At 41.5% G+C, this 19,421-nt stretch overlaps 2 protein-coding genes across 2 annotated transcripts in view; both read right to left on the bottom strand.

Moving 5' to 3' along the window:
* Positions 1-14,852, bottom strand: part of LOC140480292 (uncharacterized) — a 142,495-nt gene extending 127,643 nt beyond the window's left edge. Inside the window, exons 1-4 of the mRNA XM_072574996.1 lie at positions 14,849-14,852; positions 10,431-10,625; positions 5,769-5,810; positions 3,500-3,607 (exon numbers count right to left, since the gene is read on the bottom strand). Coding sequence (XP_072431097.1) covers positions 3,500-3,607; positions 5,769-5,810; positions 10,431-10,625; positions 14,849-14,852 — 349 coding nt within the window. The remainder of the gene's footprint in view (positions 1-3,499; positions 3,608-5,768; positions 5,811-10,430; positions 10,626-14,848) is intronic.
* Positions 14,853-15,542: 690 nt separating this feature from the next.
* Positions 15,543-19,421, bottom strand: part of LOC140480291 (uncharacterized) — an 81,290-nt gene continuing 77,411 nt past the window's right edge. The window contains exons 9-10 of the mRNA XM_072574995.1: positions 16,368-16,541; positions 15,543-15,601 (exon numbers count right to left, since the gene is read on the bottom strand). Coding sequence (XP_072431096.1) covers positions 15,543-15,601; positions 16,368-16,541 — 233 coding nt within the window. The remainder of the gene's footprint in view (positions 15,602-16,367; positions 16,542-19,421) is intronic.

The following is a 19,421-nucleotide window of genomic DNA, read 5'->3' as shown; positions in this document are numbered from 1 at the left end:
ACATAAATTAAAGGGCACATTTCTAAAGAGGGTGCAGGAGCAGAGGAACTTGGGTGAATACATGCAAAAATCATTGAAGGAGACAAGACAGATTGAGAAAGCTTTGTTAAACACTGGTTCAGCTTCACTTGGATATAACATTCAGTTCTGAGCAGCAAATCTGAAGAAGGATTTGAAGATGGAAGCATGAGGGTGCAGAAAAAAAACAAGAATGGTTCCCAGAATGAGGGACGTGAGAGCTTGAGAAGCTGGAAATGTTCTTCTTGGGGAAGAGAAGATTGAGAGAAAATTTGGTAGAGGTGTTCAAAATCATGAGGGTAGGGATTACAATTAGCTGCACCTTTTCTGAGCGCCTGAATACTCTGCATGCAGTGAGAAGGATATTCATTAAGAATTGGAGTAATGTCAGGAAAGTTTTAATACCATCAAAGATAAATAGTAATCCAGGAAACAAAATGGAAGGGCAGAATTAATGAGAAGGTCTAGGCAAGATTATAAAAAGCAGAGGGATCTGATTATGGATGTAGGTTTGCTTGCTGAGCTGGAAGGTTCGTTTTCAGATGTTTCATCACCATGCAATGTAACATCTTCAGTGAAACTCCGAATGAAGCACAGGTGGTGTAGCCCACTTTCTATTTATATGTTTGAATTTCCTAGAGTCAGTGACCTTTCTTGGTACCTTGAAGATTCAGATATTTAGGATCCAAGGTGACTTGGCTACTTGGATTTAGAATTGGCTTGCTCATAGAAGGGGGAGGGTAGTGGTGGAAGGATGTTTTTCTGGCTGGAGGTCCGTGTCTAGTGGTGTTCCACAGAGATCTGTACTGCGACCTCTGCAGTTGGATTAAAATGAAGATGGGTGGCATGGTGGCACAGTGGTTAGCACTGCTGCCTCACAGCGCCAGGGACACGGGTGTGATTCCAGCCTCGGGCGACTTTCTGTGTGAAGTTTGCACGTTCTCCCCGTGTCTTGCGCGGGTTTCCTCCGGATGCCCCGGGTTTCCTCCTACAGTCCAAAGATGTGCAGGTAAGGTGAATTGGTCATGCTAAATTGCCTAGAGAGTTAGGTGAGGTAAAAACAATGACTGCAGATGCTGGAAAGCAAATACTGGATTAGTGGTGCTGGAAGACCACAGCAGTTTATTCCTGATGAAGGGCCTTTGCCCGAAACGTCGATTTCGCTGCTCGTTGGATGCTGCCTGAACTGCTGTGCTCTTCCAGCACCACTAATCCAGTATAGAGTTAGGTGCATTAGTTAGGGGGAATGGGTCTGGGTGGGTTACCTTTCAGAGGGTCGGTGTGGACTAGTTGGGCTGAAGGGCCTGTTTCCATACTGTAGGGAATCTAATCTAATCTAAGTTTGCAGATGACACAAACACTAGTGGAGTTGTGGATGGTGTAGACTATTGTCAAAGGATACAGCAGGATATAGATCAGGTATGAGTGGAGAAATTGCAGATGCAATTTAATCCAGGTGAGGTGCTGCACTTTGGGAGATCAAATGTTAAGGAAAAGTGTACAGTTGATGGTAGGATCCTGAACAGTATTGATGTACAGAGGGATTTTGGGGTTCAAGTCCATAGCTTCCTAAAAGTGGCCACATAAGTAGATAGAGTGTTAAAAGTATGGCATGCTTGCCTTTATATGTCAGAGCATTGAGTACAGGAGTCAGGATATCAGGTTGCAGCTTTCTAAGAATCTGATCAGGCCTCACAACACTGTGTGCTGAAGGGCCTGTTCCTATGTTGGATTGTTCTGTGTTCCACGATAGCATAGTGGAGGTAAATTCAATCAACACATTCAAAGAGGAATTAGATGGTTAGTTGAAAAGATATACTATAGAAAATTATGGGGAGAAAATGGGACAATGGCACTACATGAGGTGTATATTTGGAGACTCCGCACAGATACAATAAGCTAAGTGGCTTCCTACTGAACTATAACAATTCTGTAAATCTGGTATTTATTTTCCATATTTCTAAGGCATAAAAGCAAGTGGATTGAATGTAGCATGTCATGAGTTTTTTTTCCTCTTTTTACAAGTTTCAGTTTTTATGTTATTCATCCATCTTCCATCTTCACAAACTTACTTCTGGCTATCTCTATCCTTCTTCTAACTTTTGCGTCATACATATCATCATCTTATCATTTATTCCAAACAGACAAATGTAACTACCAGTTCCAATCTGAAACCATTCAGATCCCAACTACACACAATTCTAACTAAGATGTGGAGGTGCTGGTGTTGGACTGGGATGGAGAAGGTCAGAAATCACATGACACCAAGTTATACTCCAGCACTGAGTGGTGTTCTTTCTAAAGGTGAAGGGTCACCTGACAAAGGAGCAGCACTCCTAAAGCTTGTGATTTCAGATAAACCTGTTGGACTATCACCTGGTGTCATGTGACTTAAAGATAGTGGAGTCAAGGGGTATGGAGATAAGGCTGGAACAGGATACTAATTAGGAATGATCAGCCATGATCATATTGAATGGCGGTGCAGGCTCGAAGGGCAGAATGGCCTACTCCTGCATCTATTGTCTATTGTCTATTGTCTATTGACTTCTGACCAATTCCTAACTAAACCTCTGATATTTGGTACATGGTCTGCAGTGAATCATGGCAGCAGCTCACCACCACCAGCGAGGGCATCGCTGGCCAGGCAGCATTTATTGCCCATCCCTTATCACCCAGAGGGCAGTTAAGAGTCAGCCACTTTGCTATGTCTCTGGAGACATATGTAGGCCATACTAGGTAAGATCAGCAGTTTCCCTCCCGAAACAACATCAGTGAACCAGATGGGGTTTTCCTGACAATCAACAATGGATTCATAGTCATGATTCAACTTAATTCCAGATAGTTATTGAATTCAAATTCTACCATCTGCCGTGGAGGGATTTGAACCCAGGTTCCCAGAACATTATCTGGGTTAATAATAGTCCAGTTTGGGGCAGCACAGTGACTCAGTGGTTAGCACTGCTGCCTCACAGCACCAGGGTTCCAGGTTTGATTCCAGCCTCGGGCGACTGTCTGTGTGGAGTTTGCACATTCTCCCCTTGTCTGCATGGGTTTCCTCTGGCTGCTCTTAATGTGATTCCTCTCACAATCGAAAGACATGCAGGTCAGGTGAACTGGTCATGCTAAATTGCCCATAGTGTTAGGTGCATTAGCCAGAGGGAAATGGGTCTGGGTGGGCTACTCTTCAGAGGATTGGTGTGGACTTGTTGGACCGAAGGACCTGTTTCCACACCGTCGGTAATCTAATCATAATACCATTAGGCCATCGCTTCCTCCTAATTAACCAATAGCAGAAAATAATGACCAGTCCATTAGTAAGAGAGGTCAATAACCATTTAGCAATGAAATATATGGAGGAAAACAAAGAAATGAATAAGAACATTAAGTCATTTTTGCCCAAACATTTGTTTCTCAGCAGCAATTTTTGAGGTCTTTATGCATCAATCTATTTTCGTTCCTAAACTTTACAATTTTTACTCACCACATGTTGCTCCACTGTCACTGGGCATTAAATCAATGACACGCCGAGGCCAACCTGGTGAACTGGTTACCTTTTTTCTCCACATTTTAACCATTGGGTTCTTATTAACTAGGAGGGAAAGACAAAGTATTTAGTGTTCACAGATGTCCAATTAATACTATGAAACATCAAAAGAAAGAATAGCTTCCATGTCTTGTCAAATGCTTTCACATGTTTTGGTCTTAATGTGTAGTAATACCAAAGAAGAAACATAGTGACTTCTGCTTGAAATCTCAATCAAACTTCAGAGAATCTGTTGGTGCAAGAGTATATTAACCATTGACTCCTTTGGAAACTCCACGGTCAGTGATCAGCTTCCTAACCTGAATGTTAGTAAAAGAAAATCAGAGGTGATGTGAGGAAGAATTTCTTAAGCAGTGAGCAGTTAGAATCTGCAATGCACAGTCTGAATGTGACTCAGACAGATTCAATGGTGACTTTCAAAAATATTCGATATATCCCTGAAGATGTGCAGAATTACAGCTGTGTGGGACTTGCTGAGTCAGTTTTGCATTAACCTAGTATGAATTAAATGACTGTACAATTACATTCAATATGTAGTGTTCAACAATACTGCAAAGTCTATCCTCTGTGCAGTTGTAGTTGTTAAAGCAACAGCATATAGTCTGTCATACAAAGGGAGGAAAATATGAAACATATGTTTTAGAACAAGCATTTTGTAATTGCAATTATAAATCAATGTGCCTGCATAAGACCATAAGATCATAAGACATAGGAGCACAAATTAGGCTATTTGGCCCATCGAGTCTGCTCCGCCATTCAATCATGGCTGATAGGTCTTTCAACCCCATTTTCCCACTTTCTCCCTGTACCCCTTGAGCCCCTTGGCAATCAAGAAGTTATCCATCTCTGTTTTAAATATACTGGAGTGTGCGTGAATTTTCCTTCCTGGCTTTTAGAGATATGTTTAATGACTGTAAATGAAAATTATTGAATGATTAATAAATCTGTAACATCTGACGGTTAATGCAGTAAACCCTATTGTTATTATGGAGAGTAAATTATAAATAAAGACACCCATGCTCCAAGAGCAAGCATCAGCAGAACTTCTTGTTTCTCAGATTAGCATGAGTGTGGATGTATGCTGCTCAGAATCAAATGAGGTAGCTACGTATTGGCATCACATTGGCACCCAAAGACTGGTGGATCATATGTAACAACACACCCTTATGGCTAGTTTTAATAGGTAATCTCATGAATATACTCTACTTGGCAATGCTTATAAGAATCAGAACAGTGTCCACTGTTAGATGTTATGCTGTCATTTGGACTTACTGAACAATCTCAAATGTGCCACAATTTACATCCATATCCATTTTAAGATTACCAGTTGGGCTCGCAACATGGCTCATCTATGCTTGCTAGAAGACACTTATTAGAACATACCTACATTCACAGGCAGGGCCCAGGCCACTGCAGGAAAAAGCATTTTTGTTGCAATGTTGTGCCTTTTCAATTAACTAATTTTCAATTAATTAAGCTTGGAGAATTGTGTTCTGCTGCATTTTCATGTCATTTTCAATCAGAATTCACCTACGTTTTTTTTAAATTGAAGAAGAGCATTGGGTATTGCTTGCTGGTGCATGGCAATGTCTCAACCAATCAGATTGCATTGGCCAGGAGGGGCTTACGAGAGTGGACTTTCTATTATTGTTGAACACTACATATTGAATGTGATAGTACAGCCATTTAATCCATACTAGGTTAATGCAAAGCTGCAATTCCTGATAAAAGGCTTATGCCCGAAACATAGATTCTCCTGCTCTTCGGATGCTGCCTGACTTGCTGTGCTTTGCCAGCACCATACTCTCGACTCTGATCTCCAGCATCTGCACTCCTCACTTTCTCCTAGTTTCCACTGGTCAACCAACAGCACCTTGTTTCTCGTGCAGGAGAAATTGTCATTCCCTTTGAAATTTCTTATTGTTGCATCTGTCCGAATGAATGCAAGTCAAATGTTTCAATCGCGTGTTTTATTTTTCATCAACTAAGTAAAATGATGAGCTTCACTGCATCACAAACACTTTGCTATCTCTTTAGGATCGTGGTCATGCATAAGAAATGACATATCAGTAAACCAGCTAAAGCACAAGTCAGATCTGTCGAGCTTTGTACCTGTGACTAACTGAACATCAATAGTGGTTAGAGAGCCAAAGGAGCCAGAAAAAAACATGCCACTATTGAGATGTTTCATCAAGTTAAAACTTACCGCCCGTGAGTTTCTTAAATTTTCTCCGTTTTGGCTTCCATTCTGTAAGAAGGAAAAATGAAAATATTGAGTGTGAATGTTACATATTTGTACATAATGACTACTGTGATAAAATAAGAACAATAAGATCAATAATAGTTATTCAGTAGTACAAGTTATAAAAAGAGCAGCCACGCAGCTTAGAAGGGACATTGCCTAGGATCTGAACATGCATCTTCTGGACCAAAAGTAATAATGTCACCACTTTGCCATAAGACTTCTGGTATTTATTAAGACAATAATAAAATCAGGAGGATATGAGCTCTAATTGATACTGTCACCTTCCTTTTCTTCTTGCTCCTGCTGCAATTATTCCAACCCAACTAGTATTAGGGCTAAACTTTCATGACGGCAGTGTGGAACAAGCAGCTAATGGCAACAAGTTGAATATGCATTCAAAAATATGGAGATACAGATTGATGGGCCGAATGGCCTCTTCTGCACTATATTATTCTATGAATATACTGTAAAGCTATATTTCTTTTGTTTATTCTTTCACAGAGCGTGAATGTTGCTGGCTAAGCATTCGTGGTCAATCTACATTGTCCTTCAGCCAACCTGTTGATCCTCTGCAGTACATTTTATTCATTTCTTTTATTCATTAAAGGGATGTGGGCATCACCAGCTCACCAGCATTTACTGCCCATCCCAATGTGCCCTCGAGAAGGATGGTGAGCTGTTTCTTGAATTACTATAGTCCATGTGCTGTGGTAAAAACAATGACTGCAGATGCTGGAAACCAGATTCTGGATTCGTGGTGCTGGAGAAGCACAGCAGTTCAGGCAGCATCCGAGGTCAGATGCTGCCTGAACTGCTGTGCTTCTCCAGCACCACGAATCCAGGATCCATGTGCTGTGGATAGAGTCACAATGCCTTTAGGGAAGGAATTCCAGGATTTTGACCCAACAACATTTGGCATGATGGCACATACCCTTGCCAATATTTATAGGTGCGCCATTGAGTGTATTCTGTCTGGATGTGTCACTACCTGGAATGGGAACTGTACCATTCAAGATCGGAGACGGTTACAGAGAGTGGTGAACTCCGCCCGGGCAATCACAAAGGCCAACCTCCCATCTACAGAATCCATCTACCAGGCTTATTGTCAAGGAAAGGTCGCCAGCGTTCTCAAAGATCCATCCCACCCTGGCAATGCTTTTCTATAACCTGTACCATCAGGGAGAAGGTACAGAAGCCTGAACACACGCACCAGCCAGTTTCAGAACTGTTTCTACCTTACTGTTGTTAGAATACTGAATGGACTTACAAACTCTTAACATTCACCCGAACCTGTGTTTTGGTTTTTGCTGCTGTTTACCTATTATTTACTATCTATGTTACTTAACTCTGTGACCAGCCTGTGTTGCTCGCAAGACAAAGCTTTTCACACCATCAAATGTCAAGGGACAGCGATTAGATTGTTTCATATTGGAGACTGTCATTGCCTGGAGTTTGTGTGGCATAAATGTTACTTCAAATCAGATGGCAACTTGGGCTTAATAAATCGAGGCACTTACCAGAAAAACAGGGATGTTATGCTGAACATTTAGATAGCTCTGGCTAAGCCACAACAAGAATATGTGGGAGACTGATGCCTGCTGTGTAAACAATATGCTTATTTGACCAGTAATGAACACCCACCTAATTCCAAGATGTAGCAATTCCATGAGGGCGAAGATTAACATCTCAGCCTTAAAGCAGCCTAACTGAAGATAGTTAAAAATCACACCACACCAGGTTATAGTCCAACAGGTTTAATTGGAAGCACTAGCTTTTGGACCGCCGCTCCTTCATCAGGTGACGACCGCCTTATGAAGGAGCGGCGCTCCGAAAGCTAGTGTTTTTCCAATTAAACCTGTTGGACTATAACCTGGTGTTGTGTGATTTTTAACTTTGTACACCCCAGTCCAACACCAGCATCTCCAAATCATAACTGAAGATAGGAACTCAAAGTGGAACTAATGAATAATGTGGAAAATCTTCACATATTCAACTCAATTCCAGAACAGTAGATCAAGAAAAACTAGGGGTACTAGACGCCCATGGTCAGACCATTGAGTTTGAGCATTTTGACCAGAACTAGCTGAGTGAAAATTGTGCTAAAATATGTGATCTCCTGGACCAAGAGAGAGTAATCTTCATTGCCTGGCAGAACAAGGTCAGAAGTCAAGAAGATGGTATTCGAACAGTTCAAGGCTGCCATTCAAACACACATTTGGGAAATAAAATAGCATGTGAGAAACTCTAAGATCTCCAACTGGCCATCATGACATCCAAAGCATTTTTGAAGTCATTAGGGTACGGGGTTCCCAAACCATGCTTCACAACTCAGGCTCTGAGGTGTGTTTGCGGCTGTGACTGGAGACCCTGTAGGGGAAGTCCTGGGCTGACTACAAGGTCCCATGACATGTGCACCCAATGATTGTTTCCTGAAAGAGAAACAGATGTGTAAAGGCTATGTCTGTCACAAGAAGCCCGATTTCTCTCCTGGCTTACACTTCACTGAGCAACGAGGGCAGTGAACAGGCCACCTCAGAGATGTCATATTGGAAATTATGTGTGTACTACCAAACTGTCAGATTTTGACACACTCTTTCACATTATGAATACCCATGTGCCTTATTAGACTCAGTGAGTACGATAATATTTTCAAAAAGTAGTTTACATTTAAAAATAATGATTCTTATATACATAATGTTGTTGCACACTTCAATAATAAAATAGCCAATGTTATTATTATGCAGTTTTGCTCCATTTTATGCCAAACTCCTCCTCAATCACAACTGAAGGCCATTCCAAGTCTACTCAACAACTCTGAGGTCAGGCAGAAACTTTGAGCTACTAAAATAGTGTCACACTAGGAAATTCTACAGGAAGCACATGACTAGGGTACACAGATTTAAGGTTTTGGGGAAGAAATGCAGGCGGGGAATTAAGGACATTTTTATACAGTAAGTGGTAATAACATGGAAAGTGCTGCCTAAACACTTAGTGGATACAGGAAATGAGCAAGGAACAAGAGCTGGCCCTACCAGCCTGCTCTGCCATTCAATATGATCATGACTGATCTGATTTTAATCTCTACTGCGTGTTCCTGTATATTCTCGACAATCTTGGTAAACAAGAATCTATCTGCTTCTGCCTTAAAAAGATATTCAAAGATTCTGCATCCACCGCCTTTTGAGGAAGGGAATTCCAAAGACTCACAATCCTCTGACAGAAAATTGTTTCCTCATGTCTCAAATGGATATCTCTTTATTTTTAAACTTTGACCCCTACTTCTAGATTCTCCCACAAGAGGAACCATGCTTTCCATATGCACCCGGTCAAGTCCCCTCAGGATCTTAAGTCACCATTCAACTCTTCTAAATTCCAGAGGATAGAGGCATAGCCTCTCTAATGTTTCCTTTTAACACTATCTGGTCATTCCAGGTATTAGTCTAGCAAATGGCGGCACGGTGGCTCAGTGGTTAGCACTGCTGCCTCATAGCACCAGGGTCCCAGGTTTGATTCCAACCTTGGGCGACAGTCTGTGTAGAGTTTGCATATTCTAACTGTGTCTGTGTGGGTTTCCTCCCACAGTCCACAGATGTGCACATCAGGTGAGTTGGCCACGCTAAATTGCCCATTGTGTTAGATGCATTAGTCAGAGGGAAATGGGTCTCGGTGGGTTACTTTTCAGAGGGTCGGTGTGGCCTTGTTGGGCTGAAGGGCCTGTTTCCACACTGTAGGAAATCTAATCTAATCAAACCTTGTCAGGACTGTTTCCAAAATATTAATATCGCATTAACAATGAATGATTTCAAAAGAAAATTTTATGGAAACTTGATGGAAACTAATTTGCAGTAATAAAGTGGGAAACAGAATGGATTGCTTCACCTGATGGATGCTGAAATTTGAATAGGTATACTTTCTAATCCTTCCAATTCCCATTCAGTGACCCACCCCCCAGCCCTGTCACTCTCTCATTCGCTTCAATCCCCACTCAGCACCACCCAATAATCATGTCTTCCTTGTTTATTCGGATAGCACACACTTATCTCTTCCTTTAACCCTGCCCCCAACTGTAATTCTTCACTAATGAGAAAGCTAGAATGGACAGAGTGGGTGTTAAGGTCAAAGGATCCAGGATCCAAGATCCCAAGCCCATTTGTAGAGGCATTTTGAGTTGTAGTTGTGTGTTGCTGCTCCAGGTGACAGAATGGAAACACAAAAAATCCACAAACAACAAACCAAACCTCTACATTACTCAGAGGATGTCCCTAAATACAGGAAATCCCTAGATACAATTAAAGTACTGGATTTTGCTATATTATGCTAACAAGTATGATCATTTCATTAATTTTTCAATCCTTCTTTTTCACCTATGACAGGGTCTAAACTTTCCAACTTGAACTAGATGAGTTAACTTGTGATCTGTTTTCCTTATATAAAGTATAAGTATATTTTTTATCAGGTGATACTTTGTATTTCATCTGTAGCTCTCTATTCAATGGTCAAAAAGAAGTAAGGATCATGGGTATTTTTCACCCTGTATTGATGAATTGTCACATTATCATGAAAAAGCTCTCTGAATACAGTATTCCACTAGAAATCAATAAGAAAGAGATGCACAATACTTACCACCCCATTCCCCAGGCAAGCGATGACCTTCCTTTTGCCGCCAGTGTCTAGCACGCATTAAGCTATATTCATTTTCAATCTTCATGCGTTCCTCTTCAGGTATCCATGATTCAGCCACCTGTAGTCTGTTCAGATTCGCCTGCTGGAGACGGAGTAAGTACTGTTGGTGTCTGATCATAGCCTGAATCCTTCTGTCTGTAACAGACAGAAATAAATTTTTATAGGGATTAGAACTCAAAAGAAGCATCAGAAACAGATTTCACAATTACTTATATCATTACCCTCTTCTTTTTTGAAAAGGCAAGAAGATTAAAAAGGTTCCAAAATCATGACTAGTCCGATCTTACGATCCTTTTCTGTGCTATCTTTGCTAGTGAATGGCAGTATAAACATTAGACAATAGACAATAGGTGCAGGAGTAGGCCATTCGGCCCTTCGAGCCAGCACCACCATTCATTATGATCATGGCTGATCATCCACAATCAGTATCCTGTTCCTGCCTTATCCCCATAACCCTTGATTCCACTATCTTTAAGAGCTATATCCATCTCTTTCTTGAAAGTATCTAGAGACTTGGCATACATTGCCTTCTGGGGCAGAGCATTCCATACATCCACTACTCTCTCAGTGAAGAAGTTTCTCCTCAACTCTGTTCTAAATGGCCTACCCCTTATTTTTAAACTGTGTCCTCTGATTCTGGACTCACCCAATAGCGGAAACATGCTTCCTGCCTCCAGAGTGCCCAATCCATTAATAATTTTATACGTCTCAAACAGATCGCTGCTCATCCTTCTAAACTCAAGTGGATACAAGCCCAGTCGCTCCAATCTTTCAACATATGATAGTCCCACCTTTCCGGGAATTGACCTCGGGTATTGGAAGAATTACACTGGCAACCAATTTAGGATTATCAGGCTTGCAGTGCAGCACACTTGTGTGTGCTGGAAGCTACATATATTTAACACAGGGTTCTGTTCTTTTCAGTAAGAAATGAAAGTTTTTCTAGGATTCACTGTATTTGTTTCAGATTTTCAGCATTTGCAGCTTTTCAAAATAAACTCAAGGGGACATTGGCTGTAAAATGCGGAAATCAATGGTTAGTTTGATTGAAGATTTCAAAGGATTACAGAAAAATTTCCAAATACAATACCTGAATCAATTCAACATTATAGGTAACAGCTATTCACAGGTTAATTTCTCAGGGTAATTAATTGACCAGTGAGTCAAACTGGCTGGTTTAAAATTGAAACAAACCCTGGCAGTTAACTATTAATTATCAGTGACTCGTGGTTTTTTTTCATGGAAACATCTCTACCAATCAGCATTCACTTGTCTACCAATCAGTACTCTCTTATCATAAAATACAAATATTGGATTTCCCTTTAAATTAGCATTCTTGTAAATGTCCCAATTATCAATCTGAAAAGCATAGATAACCTCGGTAATGATGGCCACTAAAATATTGTTACATTTTACAGTTGTATCAGTTGTACAGTTGTATCAAACTGTAATAAAAAAAGTCAAAATGGAACAAGATCAGATGGATTTCCAAATATATCATCCATGTAGGCATTGGAAACAATAACTGCAATTCTAATCCAATTGACAATAAGGACTTCTGAGGACTTGTCTAAAATTTGGGAAAGCTGTCCCACAGAGTAGTCAAGCAATGGTCTGACGCAATAATAATTTACAGCCAGTGTACCAGATATCTCCAACACCATCCTGTGCTAAGAGCAGTCCAACCGGCATGACAGTCTAGAGAAGGTTCCCTAGGTTGATCTCCGGTGTAGAGGGAATGTCAACTGAGGAAAGGTTGGGTAGTTTGGATCTATATTCATTGGAGAATAAACATAGAAACACAGAGGATAGGGGCAGGAGGAGGCCATTCAGACCTTCAAGCCTGTTCTACCACACATCATGATCATGGCTGATCGTCCAACTCAATAGCCTAATCCTGCTTTCTCTCTAGCCGTTGATGCCATTCACCCCCAAGTGCTAAATCCATCTGCCTCTTGAATACATTCAATGTTTTGGCATCAACTCCTTTCTGTGCTAATGAATTACACAGGCTCACCACTCTTTGGATCAAGAAATGTCTCCTCATCTCCATCCTAAATGGTTCACCCTGAATCTTCAGACTGAGGAATGAGAGACAACCTTATTGAAACATACAAGGTTCTTACAGGACTTGATAGGATAGATGTGGAGAGGTTGTTTTTCTTTGTGGGGGGGATCTAGGAACAGTGGGCATAACCTAAAACTAAGGAGTTTTATTTAAGGCAGAGATGATAAGAAACACTTTCTCATAACTTGTAGGAAATCTGGAGCATTCATTACTGCCAAGGGCTGTCCATCACAGTAAGCCAGGCAGCATCAGGAGATGGAGAGTCGACGTTTCAGGTCTAATTCTTCTTCAAGGCTGGGGATGGGTGTAAGTGGAGCTGCAGATAAAGGGGGTGATGGGTGCAGGGTGGTGAAGTGAGGATAGGAGAAGACAGGTAGAGGGTACGACCTGGTTGGTCAATGAGCAAAAAAACTTCAGATGCTGGAATCTAAGGTAGACAAGCATAAGGCTGAAAAAACACAGCAAGCTAGGCAGCACCAGGAAATGGAGAAGTCGATGTATCAGGTGTGACCCTTCTTCAGGAGTGGGGGTGGGCATAAGGGGAGCTGAAGATAAAGAGGTTGGCAGGAGCAAGGTCATGCAGTGGGTATACCCAGTCCTGAAGAAGGGTTACACCCAAAACATTGACTTCTCCACCTCCTGATGCTGTGTTCTTCCAGCCTCCTGCTTGTCCACTTTGGACTTCCAGCATCTGCTGTTTTTTTTTCGTCTCTAACCGAGGGCTGTCAAAGCTAGGTTGTTAATATTTTCCAAGCTTAGATTGACAGATTTTAATCAGTGTGGTAATCAAGGGTTATCAGGAAAAGATAGAAAATTGGAGTTGAGGATAAACTGATCAGCCATGATCTCATTGGATGGTGAAGGAGCCTCAATCGGCTGACTGGACACTTCTGTTCCTGCTCCTTATAGTCCTCTGGACAGGCATAACACAACCTGACACATTAGTCTAGAATCATGAGGGCTTTGCCATGAGAATGCAACAACATTGATTGCAGGAGTCATAACATTTTTTGGCATCAAGTGAATAGAGGCAAGGAAACCTCCTGCTGATTAGCATCCTTCCTTAGGTGCTGAATCAGTACACCTAATGTTAAACTCCATTTCTCAAAGAAGCACTGAATGTATCAATGGCACGGAATATACTCTGGGAGGGGGTTCTCAAGCACCACTACTGATTAAGTAGGCTGTGTCTTCTCAAAATGCTCTGCCAAACTGAACCTGCAACAGGTGGTTAGAGAGCCAACAAAATTAGTTCATTAATTCTGATGAAAAGTCTCAGACCTAAGCTATTTCATAGATGCAGCAGAACCCTACTCCAGCACCTGTCATTTTTAATACCATCCATAAGGTTGGGTAAGCCCAGCATATCAGCAGACAAGATCCCAATATGACAGTGGTAGTGGAGTAAGGCAACATGTGGGCTCCCGGGCCTGCCTCTTCATCTGCATTTCTATTTTTCCTTCCACTTTTTCCTTCTTTCCCTGAGTTACTCCAAACTTACCTGATGGAGACAACTTTTCAGCAGGAGGCAGCTTTGATGGACCGGTGGTGTTGTCTTAGGGAGCAGCATGGCTGCACAGTTAATCATTAGGTCGGCCCGTGAAGCCTGGAGCCTGAGTGGGACACTCCTGGCAACATGGTGTGGGCTGGTGTAGCCAGGAGAAGGTCACTCTCAGTAGCATGGCATGGGCTGGTGTAGCCAGGAAAAGGTCACTCTTGATGGCATGGCATGGGCTGGTGTAGCCCAGAGAAGGACACTCCTGACAGCATGGCGTGGGCAAGTAGCCAGGAGCAGGTCACTCTCAGCGGCATGGCGTGGGCTGGTGTAGCCTACAGCAGGTCATTCTCAGCGGCATGCCATGGGCAATTAAACCCAGAACAGGAGACTCTCAGCAGTACGGTGTAGCATTGGTGAAGGAAAATTTGGACTCTTTTTAAGTTATATACATGGGAACCTCGATTATCCAAATGAGATGGGCAGGCACTATTTCGTACGGATAATTGAAAATTCGGTTAATTGATTAAATGCCTTTTCTCTGGGGCTCAGAGTTTTTAAAGTCTGCTCCTCTTTCAGGAGACTGCAGCAGCACATAGCCCCCAACACCGCCCTCACCCCGCCTCCATCCAACACCATTCCCCAACCCCGTCCAACCCCAACACGACCCCCCCAACCCCGTCCAACTCCGCCCCCCCTCCCCAACCCCGTCCAACCTCCCCCACCCTCCCGCCCCTCTCCGGGGCAGTCGGACTGGGCACCAACAATAAGACTGCACAAATAGTACACACGCACGCATGCTTGCGCCCCACACACACACACACACACACACACACACACACACACACACACACACACACACACACACACACCTTTTGACTGCAACTTTTTGAGAGGTTCTACGTTTGCCCTGTACAGGACAATGTTAAAGAGATTATCTGGGGAAGGGGGGTTTAGCGTACACCCCTCTATAGAACTCGAGGGAATGTGTGGGGAGAGAGAGAGGGTGGGAGGTCAGTCATTTAAAGACGGTGCTCATTTAATCATTGTAAACAAAGATGCGATGACTGTTGGAAACACGACTTTAATGTAATGTTTCTAGCGGGACCTCGAGATCTCTTTCAGATACTCTGATATTCGGATAATAGGTATTCGGATAATCGAGGCTCCTCTGTATTCTTTACTTTTTTTAAAGTTAATATGAATGGCGTTTATACACAGCGATGATACACATTTTTCATTGTACTTTATATTGAAATACACATGACAATAAATTTCTCTAAATCTCTAAGGGTTAAAGCATTTGCAACAATTTTCAACCAGAAGTGCTAAGTGGATGAACCACCTCAGTCTCCTCCTAACAGCATAGATGCTAGTCTTCAGCTAATTCAATTCACTCCACATGACATCAAGACATATCTGGAGGCACTAGGTACTGACAACATCCCAGGAATAGTATGGACAATGTGATCCGAAACTTGCCCTGGCTCTAGGCCAGCTCTTCTAGTACAGTTACAACACTGGCATCTGCCAATACCCAGTTACATCCTAAGCAAAACAAAATTGAGGAAAATTCAACTCAATCAATTACTGCCCCAACACTCTACTTTTATTCATCAACAAAGTGATGACATATGTTGTTGACAGTGCAATCAAGCAGCACTTACATGATAATAAAAGCAAAATATTGCAGATGATATGAATTTGATATAAAAACAGAAATTTCTGGAGAAATCTCAAATTGGACTTGGCACATTATCTCTGTTTCTCTCTTCACTGAGTTTCTCCAGCACTTTCTGTTCTGACAATAACAATAAACTGCTCACTGATACTCAGTTTGAACTTCGCCAAGGCCACTCAGCTCTTGACCTCATCACAGCCTTGGTTCAAACATGGATAGAAGAGCTGAACTCAAGAAGTGAAAGTAATTGCCTTTCCACCAGGACAACACTTTACTGCATGCATGATTTGAGGAATCCAGGCATAATTAAAGTCAACGGGCATCAGGGACTAACTGATAAGTGACATTTGTAACAAATAATTGCCAGGCAATGACCATCTGCAGCAAAACAAATGTTGTCTTGACATTCCGTGGCAACATTATTCATGTGGAGAAATACTTAATGCACAGTTTACGGTAATGACATGGGACTTGCTGCCCGAGACAGGGATGATTAATGATTTCAAAAGAAAATTGGATGGACACTTGGCATTTACCATTTGAAGCCCCTCCAACTGAAACCTCATTATTACCTAATACCAAAAATGATTATAAAAGAAAATAGTTTTAAATTCAGACTTTAGAAGTACTTACCATCAGGAGACATTCCAGATTTAATGTCTTCATCTGCCTTAATTTTTTCATCATTTGCAGATGTGATTTGAAATGCTGTAAACCTGTTATTCAGTTTTTCTAGAACATCTTTTGGCATCCATGACTCTGCTACATGTAGCTTATGCATCATGATTCGCTCTTCGAGTTCTCGTTCTATAAAGGACAGACATAAGGACAATGTATTTAGAAATAAAATTAATCATTTTTAATCATATTTGAACATTGACCAACATTGTTAAATAAATATTGAACCAGCAGAATAAACATTCTCTTGTAAGCTTTTTGTTTTGTGATCAAATAACCACTGGAATGAAATGGATTGATAGAAATTATTAAAATTAAGGACTACATCAATTCATGCGAAAAATTCAGTGGCAGTATTAAAGCATAACAATGTAAGAGAAACTGGGCTCCCAATATGAAATGTTGCTAAACATTTCTTTGGAATTATCAAAAAATATGGAGCTATGGTTGGATTTTTCCTTTAATCACTTTGATCCTGGCTGGAACCTGGATAATAAGGAACTCTAAGCTTCAGGCAATATTCCATTGTGAACTGGTAAGTAAACAACATTGATGTCTCTAGAATACGAAACCAGAACTGAAAAATAGGAAATTTAAGCCACTGATTTGAGACTCATGTAGGGCACAAAGGAGCCAGAGAGACAGCAGAAAACTTTGGGACGTGAGTGGAATATAAAAGAGTGAGAGAGCAAAGTCAAAATCAAGTACAATGGAAGCAGAGGATAGTGGTAGAGGTTGTTGTTCAAACTGGAAGCCTGTAACCACCAGTTCGCTGTAAGGATTGGTGCTGGGTCCAGTATTGTTCGTCATTTATACAACCAATTTAGATGACGATTTAAAAGTCATGTTTAGTAAGTTTGCAGATGACACCAAAATTGATGGTATTGCGGACCATGAAGAAGGCTACTGAAGAGTACATAGAGATGTTGATCAACTGGGCCAGTTGGCCAGGGAATGACAGAAAGAAGATAAATGTGAGATATTGCATTTGAATAAGAGAACCCAAAGCAGGACTTACACAGTTAATAGTAGGGACCTGGGGCGTGTTGTCAAACAGAAAGACTGATGGTGCAGGTATATAGTTCCTTGAAAGTGGTGTCACAGGTAGATAGGGTGGTGAAGAAGGCATTTGGCACGTTTGTCATCATCAGGTCAGGAGTTGGTATGTTGTGTTACAGATGTACAGGATGTTAGTAAGGACGCATTTAGAGTACTGTGTACAATTCCGGCCACCCTGCTATTGGAAGGATGTTATTAAACTGGAAACAGTGCAAAAATGATTTATGAAGATGTTACCAAGACTGTAAGGTTTGAGTTATAATGAGAGGCTGAATAGGCTGGGACTTTTTTTCCCTGGAGTGCAGGAAGCTGAGAGGTGACCTTATAGAGGTTTATAAAATCACGAGGACCATAGATTTGGGGAATAGCTAAGGTAAGGAGTCCAAAACTAGAGGGCAGAGATTAAGGTGAAAGAGGAAAGATTTAAAAGAAACCTGAGAGGCAAGGTTTTCACACAGAAGGTGGTATGCATATGGAATGAGTTGCTACAGAAAGTGGTAGAGGCAAGTATAATTATAACATTTTAAAGATATTTGGACAGGCATATGGACAGGAAAGGATTAGAGGAATATGGGCCAAATGTAGGCAAATGGGACTTAATATACATTAGGAAACCTGATCGCATGGACTGGTTGGGCTGAAGGCCATGTTTCCATGCTGTATGCCTCTATGCAACAAGTAATTAGGAAGGCAAATGGAATTTTGACCTTCATTGCTAAAGGGATTGAGTTTAAAAGCAGGGAGGCTATATTGCAGCTGTACAGGGTGCTGGTGAGGCCGCACCTGCAGTACTGTGTGCAGTTTTGGGTCTCCTTACTTGTGAAAGGTGCATTGGCACTAGAGAGGGTGCAGAGGAGGTTCACTAGGTTAATTCTGGAGTTGAAGGTGTTGGCTTATGAGGAGCAACTGAAACGATTGGGATTATATTCAGTGGAATTTAGAAGAATTAGGGGGAATCTTGTAAAAACATACACAATTATGAAGGGAATAGATAAGATCGAAGTAGAGAGGATGTTTCCACTGGCAGGTGAAATTAGGACAAGAGGGCATAGCCACAAAATTAGGGAAAGCAGATTTAGGACTGAAATGAGAAGGAACTTCTTCACCAGGAGGGTTGTGAATCTGTGGAATTCCTTGCCCAGTGAAGTAGTTAAGGCTACTACTAAAGGAATTAAGGGTTATGGTGAGAGGATGGATAAGTGGAGCTCAGGCCACAGAAAGATCAGCCATGATCTTATTGAATGGCAGAGTGGATTCGAAGGGCCAAATGGCCTATTCCTGCTCCAAGTTCTTATATTCTTGTGACTCTACTATAATAAACATGATGTTTAGAACAAAATACAGTTTGCAGATGACACAAAAATAATTGGGAAGGCAAGTGGAAAGATTGATACTAAGAGTCTACAAAATCTACAGTCAGCTTCAGTGAATGAGAAAAATTTGCCATATGGTATAAACATGAGAATATATGAGGGGTAATGCACTTTGGCAGGAAGAATAGAGATGCTGAATATAATTTAAATGGAGAAAGACTGCAGAAAGCTGCAGCAAAAAGAGGCTTGGGGTCCTCGGACATAAATCACAAAAGAAGTTGCGTTCAATTTCAGCAAGAAATAGGAAAGGCAAATGGAATGTGGGGGTCATTTTCAGGATGGCAACCAGTGGAGTGCCAGACGGATCAGTGCTGGAGTCACTATTATTTATGATATAGATCAATTACATAGATAACGGAAGCGAATGTGTTATCATCACATTTGTGAATGATGCAAAAGTGGTGGGAAGGCAAATGGTTAGGATGGCACAAACATCTGCAGAGGGATACAGACAAGATGAGTGAGTATGCAAAAACTTGTTAGATGGGATATAATTGGGAATACGTGAGGTTACCTGTTGGGTTTGTGTACTTTGGCAATAATAGGGGAGTTGAATATTACTTAAATGGAGAAAGAC

The sequence above is a fragment of the Chiloscyllium punctatum genome, chromosome 8 (genome assembly GCF_047496795.1).
Source record: "Chiloscyllium punctatum isolate Juve2018m chromosome 8, sChiPun1.3, whole genome shotgun sequence".
Lineage (NCBI taxonomy): Eukaryota > Metazoa > Chordata > Chondrichthyes > Orectolobiformes > Hemiscylliidae > Chiloscyllium > Chiloscyllium punctatum.
This window is presented reverse-complemented; position numbering and strand designations above follow the sequence as displayed.